The sequence below is a fragment of the Chiloscyllium plagiosum genome, chromosome 3, assembly GCF_004010195.1.
Source record: "Chiloscyllium plagiosum isolate BGI_BamShark_2017 chromosome 3, ASM401019v2, whole genome shotgun sequence".
Classification (NCBI taxonomy): Eukaryota; Metazoa; Chordata; class Chondrichthyes; order Orectolobiformes; family Hemiscylliidae; genus Chiloscyllium; species Chiloscyllium plagiosum.
The window spans coordinates 128,379,273-128,388,922 of NC_057712.1; the positions used below are offsets into that span (position 1 = coordinate 128,379,273).

Below are 9,650 nucleotides of genomic sequence, written 5' to 3' on the forward strand. Positions count from 1 at the left end.
TATCTCTGAAATAGTTATTCATTGTTTTTAATTTAATTTCTTTCCCCTCTCCACACTGTAATGCTTCTGTTTCACTGTGGGATAGGATTCTCTGACTTCTTCTTCTTCTTCATTGGTAGACTTTTGGAATGATGTAAGTTCAAAAGCTTTCAACCAATGAGCCCTCAACTCATTGGTTCAAGTCAATAAAAAAAAAAATCCCTGTCTGGAAAATACAGTCAATTCACAGAAGTCCACTAATGTTCATCAGCAAACCCATACTTCCCAACTTAAAAGTAAGTCTTCCAAGTGGAAACACCAGGACGTCCAGAACTGCAGCTCATCTCCCACCTGAACCTTTGGGTATCATGGGGGGGGGGGGAGGGGAGGGGGGGGGGGGGGGGCGGCAGAGAGAAATTGTAAATAATCCATTTCTCAACTACTCACCTTGTTCTTATCAATTGTAGGAAAACTAGAGCACTAAATCCAGCCACATTCTGAGGGCAATAATTTTAAAAAATAATGGCCATGATTCTGTGAAATCAGAGAAAAATGTATTGCAGAGACTAAAACCTAGAAATGGTTCTTTTTCCTATGGAGTACAAATTCAAGAGTAACATTTGCTTTGATACATTATTACTTGTTTGATACACTGAAACTAGATGGGTAATGTCAACACTCTATTTACGCATGATATTTACAAGACATGGAAATGAGTAGCAATTCAGGTGTGGCAATTCTACCTGTAGTAATTACTGACTTGGTACTTAAAATTTACAGCTAAAAATTAGCTTAATTTGTTTTCAAGCAGCTACAATATTCTGGGAATTTTTCCAAGTTGATAGGAAAAATGCAGTGGAGTAATTGCTCCATCAGAGGGCCAGAGTAGACACATCATGCAGAATGGCCTCCATGCACAATAGCTAGTCTCTGATTCTGTATACCATCAGTCCAAAACATAATGAAAGAATCTTAAGCAACTAAGAATAATATTAACAAACAGTCTTAGAAACCACATAATATTATAAATAAATTTTAACCCAAGTGAAATTGACTGTATTTTGTTTCTAAGATCTTGTGTGTGACCATCCTGTAGTGTTTTGGCTTTGTCTTTTGTAGTGTTTGTTTTTAATAAACGCTATGTTGATAGAATAACTAAACTTGTTTTGAATTATTATGGTACTAGCAATGAGCAATTAAACAGAATTCAAATGAAGGGTAATTGACCTTCAAAGCTAATTCCTTCTCTGTCTGCAGATGCTGTCTGACATACTGAGTATTTCTGTTTTGATTTTAGATCTCTTGCATCTGTAGAATTGTGTTTCTGTGCAATATGTATATTTTCCTTGGAAAACTGTCCTTTTTAAATGATTCCCTCATATGAATATGACTAATGGTAATGTGTCTGATTTAACTGAATAAAAGAAGTCACATTATAGGTGAATAAAATGGGATTTTAAATATTAAGAGGGAGAGTCAGGACAACAGCCTATACTATGTATGTGTGGTGTTTCCTATTGGTATCATCTCTTATGCCAGTCACCTTTAAACTCCACTTGATATTTTCCAGGGAATGTCTCCCAAAGCTCAGCATAACACAAAGAGAAACTGTCGGTGAGGAGAATGCATTTGTTGTTGAATGCAGATTAACTGTATTTCAGGGAGTTAGGGGTGATATTTGAGCATGGATACAAGATTGGTTAGCACACATGTAACAAAGAGTAGGCATAAACTAAGTGGTTTTAAACTTGCAGTGGCACAGTATTGGGCATCAGAAATTTACAATCTACTTTAACTTGAATGAAGAGGCAGAGAGTATTGTTTCTTAGCGTGTTGCCAATTTAAAGTTAGTTGGGAATGCAACCTATTAGGCTGCATACGGATGTAGGCAAGTTCACTGAGTGGGCAACAAGGTGTCAGATGGTATATAATATGGGGAAGTTGGGAGTTTATTCAATTCAGCTGAAAGAAGTGAAAAGTTTTTTTTAGCAGGAGTGAAACTTGTAACTATTGATGTTCAGAGGGACTTGACTGTGTTTGTATAAGGAACATACAAAGTTGCATTCAGGTAGAGCAATCAATGAAGAACGGGAATGGCATATTGCCTGTTATAGCTAGGGGACTGGAGTACAAGAATAAAATAGACTTACTACAATGATACAGGTCTTTGGTGAAACCACCCCGGACTACTGTGTACAGTTTTCATTTCGGTATTTAAGGAACATTGGAACAAGTAGAGTTGAGAATACCTTATATTGTACTATGTGACAGTAACACAGAACACAATGGGACATATTTAAAGACTCAAGAATGGGCATCTGTGACGTTGTGTAGGCCATCAGCATCAGGAGGATTGTACTTAACACAACCTCAAAGCCTGTCATGTTTCCCACTCAATTATTACCATCTTCCAGAGAATAAACACTGGTTCAATGAAGAGTGCAAGAGGGCATGCCAGGAGCAGTATCAGGCAAGCTTAAAAACGAGGCATAAGTTTGATGAAGCTATCAAAAGCACAACTTACCAAACAACGTAAACAGCAAGTGATAAACAAATCAATTCCACAACCGACAGACTGGATCTAAGCTCTAGTGTCCTGCCAAATCCAAGTCATGAATGGTATTGGACAGTCAACTTGCTCGAGGAGGAGCTTCCACGAACATCCCCATCCTCAATGAAGGGGGAGCACGGTACATCAGTGCAAACAAAAAGGCAGTTGCAACAAGCTTCATGTAGAAGTGCCAAGTGGATGAGGTTCAAGCATCACAGATGCCAGTCTTCAGCCAATTAAATTCAATTCACATGATGTCAAGAAATGACTTTAAACATACTACTAAGGTTCTGGACCCCTTCAATGTTCTGGCACTAGGCCTGAAAACATGTGTTCCCCAACTTGTCATGCTCCCAGCTAAGCTGTTCTAGTACTGCTACAACACTAGCATCTACCCAATAATGCAGAAAGTTGCTAAGAAATGTTCTGTACGCAAAAAGCAGGATAAAGACAACTCAGCTAATTACTACACCATCAGTCTACTCTTGATCATCAGTAAAGTAATGGAAGGTATCATCAAGCAGTGCTTATATCAACACTGATGCTCAATTTAAGTTCTGCCAGGGTATTCCAACACCTGACATCATTATAGGTTTGTTTACAAAAAGGGCAAAATAGCTGAATCCCAGAGTAACTGCCTTTGACATCAAGGTTGCATTTAACTGAGTATGGCATCAAGGAAGTCCACCAACACTGAAGTCAGTGGAACCATGGGAAAACCTCTGCACTGGTTGTAGTCATACCTCGCACAAAGAAAGTTGGTTGTGGTTGTAGGAAGCCAGTCACCTTGGTCCAAAGGTGTCATTGCAGGAGTTCATCAGGATGGTATCCAAGGCCTAACTATCTTCAGTTGTTACATCAATGATCATCCTCCTTTCATAAAATCACAAGTGGGGATGATTGCCACTGATTACTCAATGTTCAACGCCATTCACAACTCCTCAGATACTGAAGCAGTCCATGCACATATGCATCAAGGCCTAAGCAACATCCAGGTTTAAACTGATAAATGACAAGTATTATTTGCACAACACAAGTGCACAACACAATGTCTGTTATTAGCGTTTACCATTGACTAGAAACTGAACTGGACAAGCCATATTAATACTGTGGCGACAAGGGCAGGTTAGAGGCTAGGAATTCTGTGGTGAGTAATTCACATTCTGCCTCTGTAATACCTGTCTCTGTTTATAAGACAAGTCATAAGTGTGATGGCTTACTCTCCAAATGTCTGGGTGGGTGCAGGATGCCACTTTTCTAGAAGCTGAACTGGACTCACCATATAAATACGACAGTTGTAAGAGCAAATCAGAGGTCAGGAATCCTGCAATGAGTAACTTCCCAAAGCCTATCCACCATCTGCAAGCCACAAATGAGGAGTGTGATGGAATACTCCCCACTTGCCTGGATGAGTGCAGTTCCAACAACACTCAAGAAACTTCAATTAATTAAGTAAAGTTCTGCAGCACTCCGTCAACAGCTAGCATAGTCAATGACACAGATCTCCCACAAGGTCACAAAGCTGTGCACAATATTTCACCAAGGTTATGTACAGTTGCAGGACGACATCCTTACTTATGGACTCAAGGCAGCCCGCTTAATTGACATCACATCGACAAGCATTCACTTCCTCGACCACAGACATTCAATGGTAGCAGTGTGTACCATCTGCAAGGCGAGACAGGGAGGGAGTGGCCTAGTGGTATTATCACTAAATTAAGCTCATGTTCTGGGGAGTAGAGTTCAAATCCCTCCTTGGCAGATGGTGGAATTTGAATTCAATAAATAATCTGGAATTAAGGGTCTAACAGTGACTATTGTCAATTCAGAAAAAGCCATTTGGTTCACTAATGTCTAGTAGGGAGGGAAATCTGTCATCCTTAGCTGCTCTGGCCTACATGTTACTCCAAACCCACAACAATGTAGTTCCCTCTGGGCAATTAGGGATGGGCCTAACCAGAGATGTCATCCTTTGAATGAATAAGTGAAATGCATTGCAGAAATTCACAAAGGCTCCTTAGGCCGCACCTTCCAAACCTATGACCAATATTATCTCGAAGTACGAGGGCAGCAGATCCATGGGTCGTCTTCCATGTGCAAGTTCCCCTCCAAACACCATCCTGAATTGGAAATGTATCACTGTTACTTCAGTGTTGCTGGGTCAAAAGTTAGGAACTCTACGTAGCATCAATTGGGCAATAAATATTGGCCCAGTCAGTGACACCCACACGCCATGAATGAATTAATAAAAGGTCCCACATTCAAACTGTACTTCAGTAACTTACCCAGGTTTTTTTGACAGCACCTTCCAAACCACCTAAAAGGACAAAGGCAGCAGACGCACGAAAACAACACTGTCTGTAATTTCTCTCCAAGCCACTCCCCCTCCTGACTTGGAATTATGTTGCTATTCCTTCACTGCTGGATCAAATTCCTTGAACTTGTTTCCTAACAGCACGTACAATGTGAGGACTGCAGTGGTTCAAGAAGGCTGCTCACTGACATCTTTTGAAGGACATTTAGGGATGGACAAAAAAACCAGCATATCCAACAATGCCCACATCCCATGAATGAATGAAAAGGTTCTCCTCAAAGTGATCCCTTCATTGCAAGGATTAATCTGGATTAATTAAACCTCTGTTGTACTCCATACCCATTCATTGTTGGAGATGAAAACTGTACAGTACTTCAGGTAAGGTTTCACCAAGGCTGTATACAGTTGCAGGAAGATATCTTTCCTTGTGGACTCAAATTCCCTTGTCATGAAGGTAACATACTGTTTGCCTTTCTAATTGCTTGGTATGACTGGAATTCTAACTTGTTGTAACTCAAGAAAGTTGACATGCAGGTGTAGCATGCAATTAGGAAAGCAACTACTTTGCTGGTCTTCATCATAAGGAATTTGAGTGCACAAGATGTCTGTAGAGGAGTAAAGATTCTTCTGTTCTGTCACACTGACACAGGAACTAAGTTGTCTATTTTGAAAAATATATTGGAACTGTGTTTGGTAATAGATTGTAGTTTCTTCAAACTATCAGGTGTTTGAACTACTGGCCTGCAGTTATTATTAATAGGATTTTATAATGCTGTTATTTTTGGATGTTTTGATGGGCTGAAATTATTAAGAGATTGGTTGAGAGGCTGGTCTGCGGAGAATTACGTGATTTTTTTTTGCCAGCAATTAATACTGAATATTTGATGTGTAGCCTTGGGCTGTTGTGGGTCACTGGTCTGAAGTAATTATGGAATGTTTGAGTGACTAGTGTCCAGGCATCTAAGGGAGACTGGTTTGCAATTGTTAGTTACAGTTTCCTAGATTGTTTTGCTCACTTATTAAGCAAGCAGTGAAAGAATGATATAAAGCAAAGGGAGGCTGTGCAACCCATCCTGCCTTTGCTAGCTTCTGAATGAACATCCCAGTTCCCTGACCTTTTCCTATAAGCCTGTGTAATATTATCCCCTCAAGCATTTATTCAGTTCCCTTTTGAAAGTTATTAAGGATCTGGCTCTCTTGTGCAGCACATTCTTCATCATACCCACTCATTGTGAAAAAGGTTTCTCCTCAAGACATTTCTTAATTTCCTCATATCTACCACAATATTTTCTAAAGACTTATGCAGTAAACTCACCTTCATATTTCCCATTGTACTTTACCCCCCTGTCCCCACCATCCAACCCAAGAATTCCTTCATTGTACCAATCTTGATGTTCAACTCAAAGTATGCCAGACCTTTCTGGAATTTACTTAATTTTCCCTGTGTAACTAGCTATTTTTCAAGGTGCAAGTTGCAAGATGCTTCCATTATCGTTTAGTTGAACAATTCTCCAGTTTTTTGTTTACAGAGCTTACAACGGTGAACTCTTCAGGTTCTTGTCCTGATGCTTTTAATTCCCAGTCCACTCCCTCAGCTTCTGTGCAATTCTTTCTAACCTAATTATTCTACCTAATTGCTTTCTACTTCAAAACTTTCTGAATGCTACAGATTTTTTTTCCACTAGCTACAAGTTGGAACGGATCTTCCAGTTACTTTTCCTTCACAAAACCCAAACTGAACATGTAACTCTGCCAGCAAACACACAAATTAAACAAGAAAACCTTCCATCCTTACATCCTGTCAACATAACAACATGGTATGCTAGGAATGATTCAAACAGAAATAAAAATTGATTATTTTACCCTTAATACAACTCTTTGACACTGCAATCCATAGGAATAATGTATATTTCAAATGAATGTGATTGCTTTCTCTGTACACCTCCAGGTTCCGTTAGAAGCTTAGAGTTAGATAATTTATCATTCAAGTTTTTCACCATTAACTCTGACCTTACACAAGAGGTTAGTTTTTACACTGTACAGGTAGTCCTCCTATAACATGGTAATTGTGACCCCGTGCAACGTTGTGTTATAGAAAATCGCACAATAGAAGTAATGAGGCCAATGGGAGAAACAGGGTTATGGACTCCAGTTTAGCGAACCTCACTGTTTTTGGTCAGTTACAGAATTATCAAGTTATTATAAGTGAAATTTCCCAATATATTGTTGTATTCCTGGCTCCCTGTGAAGTGGAATTTATCCAAAACTTGGCTCTCCGCTATTAAACTTTGTGAAACTTTCGAAAAAAATTTTTAGTTCAAATAAAATCTTTTTTTGGTGGCTAGGACTGGGATGCTCTGAACAGCTGGAGGTTTTGATGGGTCTCAGGTTTCTGAGAGAACTCTCAAATCCCTCTTCCCCCCACACCCACCCACTCACCCACGCCCTCCTCCATGGTCTGCCCGTCCTTTCAAACAGAGACTGGGTGAACTTGGATCAAGTCTAACTTGGGAATGGATGGGGTGGGCAGAGATGAGGGTCACCAGTGGTCCAGCCTGAGTTTCACACGTGCCCCCTTCCACACACATACACCCTCTCTTATAAAGTTGCCATGTGTTGAAGCTTTAAATAGCCAGCACCTGAGTCTCTGCTTAACAAAAGGCCCTGCTTACTCTCTAAACCATGCTGTAATTGCACCTTATTTCACTCTTTATCTTTCTGTCTCTTCCCATTCCTTAGACCCCACACCCCCAACTCCGTGCATGATTCCAGTAAAATATTCCAATGTTTGCTTACCCTACTTTGTTGCAGATAGAAGCAAAAAAATACACACACACTGACAACAATCTCTAGCAATAGATGTGCCAGTAGAGTGAATCATAGCTGGCCGGTAATACAGGGGATGGAATCACGTAACAGTGAACGGGAGTTCATGTTATTAAAAAGAGGTCTCAATTCACAAATCACGTTACAGCCAAATTGCGTTTATGAGAACTACCTGCAGTTGATGCCAAGCTTCTTTGACTTGCATTTACATAAGCTTGCTTATGTGTTTCTCACTGAGTGACCATCATTTATCTACAATGAAATCTTTCATTGCAAAAAGTTATGTTCTAAAATATATCATCCAAGAACAATATTTTTCATGTATGATTTGAAACATCTGTGTCAATCTCTCTTCAACTCTTCTAATCCATGGAAAACTATCCCAGCTTTTCTTGCCTCTACATGTAACTGACCTTCCTTATCCATGGTACCATTCTAGGAAATCATTGCCAAGGTATTAACATCATCATCTCTTAAAATGATGTGGAGGAGCCGGTGTTGACTCAGGTGTACAAAGTTAAAAATCACACAACACCAGGTTATAGTCCAACACGTTTATTTGGAAGCACTAGCTTTTGGAGCGCTGCTCCTTCATCAGGTGGTTGTGAAGGAACAGTGATCCAAAAGCTAGCGCTTCCAAATAAACCTGTTGGATTATAACCTTGTGTTGTGCGATTTTTAACTTTATTCCTAAAATGCTATACCTGGAATTAGTCACTTTACTAGCTGGGATTGAACAAGTATTTTATGAAACTTCAGCATAACCTGCTCGCTTTATTAAGCTACCCATCTATTTATAAAGCTCAGAAAACCAAGAAGCTGGTTTGCCTTTTTAAACAACTTCTACCCATCCTTCCACCTTAAAAGACTTGTAAAGATGCCCCTTACTGCTGTCTGTTCTTGCAACCCCTTTAATATCGTACTGTTTAATCTATATAATCCACTTCATTCTTCTTACTGAAATGTGCCACTTCAGCTGGCTGTCCATTTTATGATTCTGACTCTGTACTCCTGAAGCCTTTTGCTACTCTCCTTGTTCTTTTAACCATGTTTCTTTTGAATGCATATCTATGATGAATGTCTGTGACATCAGCCTGTGGTGATATTCCTGCTGTTATCATTCAATACATCACTTTGCTTGGTGCTTAAGTGGTCACTGGTGGTTCTCAGATGTTTTGAATGGTCAGTGGTAGCTTTCGGATGCCTCGAACAATCAATGTTTGTTGTCAAATGTTTTCAGTGTTCGATGAAGGTTATCGGATGTTTTCAGAAGTGGTAGTTATTTGATGCCTGAATGATCGATGGTTGTTATTGGATATTTTGAGCAGTCAGTGATCATCAGATGTGCTCGGTGGCGATGTTGGAATTTTCCTGTGGTTATTGGATATTGGAATGAACTGGGGTTATTCGATGTTGGGGTTTAGGTCAGAGTGGTGCTGGAAAAGCACAGCAGGTCAGGCAGCATCCGAGGAACAGGAAAATCGACATAAGCCCTTCTGCAGTCCTCACTTTTGCCTAGTTATTCGATGTTGGATTAGCCTTGGTGGTGTTTGGACGGTTGATTGGCCTGTGATATTATTGGATGTTGGATTGACCTGTGATTATTATTGGATGTTGGATCGGTTTGTGGTTATTTTTGGATGTTGGATTGGTCGTTGGTTAGTATTGGATGATGGATTGGCCTGTGGTGATTATTGGATGTTGGATTGGCCTGTGGTGATTATTGGATGTTGGATTGGCCTGTGGTGGTTATTGGATGATGGATTGGCCTGTGGTGGTTATTGGATGATGGATTGGCCTGTGGTGGTTATTGGATGATGGATTGGCCTGTGGTGGTTATTGGATGATGGATTGGCCTGTGGTGGTTATTGGATGATGGATTGGCCTGTGGTGGTTATTGGATGATGGATTGGCCTGTGGTGGTTATTGGATGATGGATTGGCCTGTGGTGGTTATTGGATGATGGATTGGCCTGTGGTG

General features: G+C 40.1%; 1 protein-coding gene across 4 annotated transcripts in view; it reads left to right on the forward strand.

Annotated features, from left to right (window-relative positions):
• The window catches only part of LOC122548528 (serine/threonine-protein kinase MRCK alpha-like), a 493,614-nt gene that overhangs the window by 400,662 nt on the left and 83,302 nt on the right, over positions 1 to 9,650 (forward strand). Inside the window, exon 23 of one of the 4 annotated variants that reach the window (XM_043687289.1) lies at positions 86 to 133. The exons of the other annotated variants lie outside the window; for them this stretch is intronic. Within the exon in view, the coding sequence (XP_043543224.1) occupies positions 86 to 133 (48 nt within the window). The remainder of the gene's footprint in view (positions 1 to 85; positions 134 to 9,650) is intronic. 4 annotated transcript variants of the gene reach the window in all.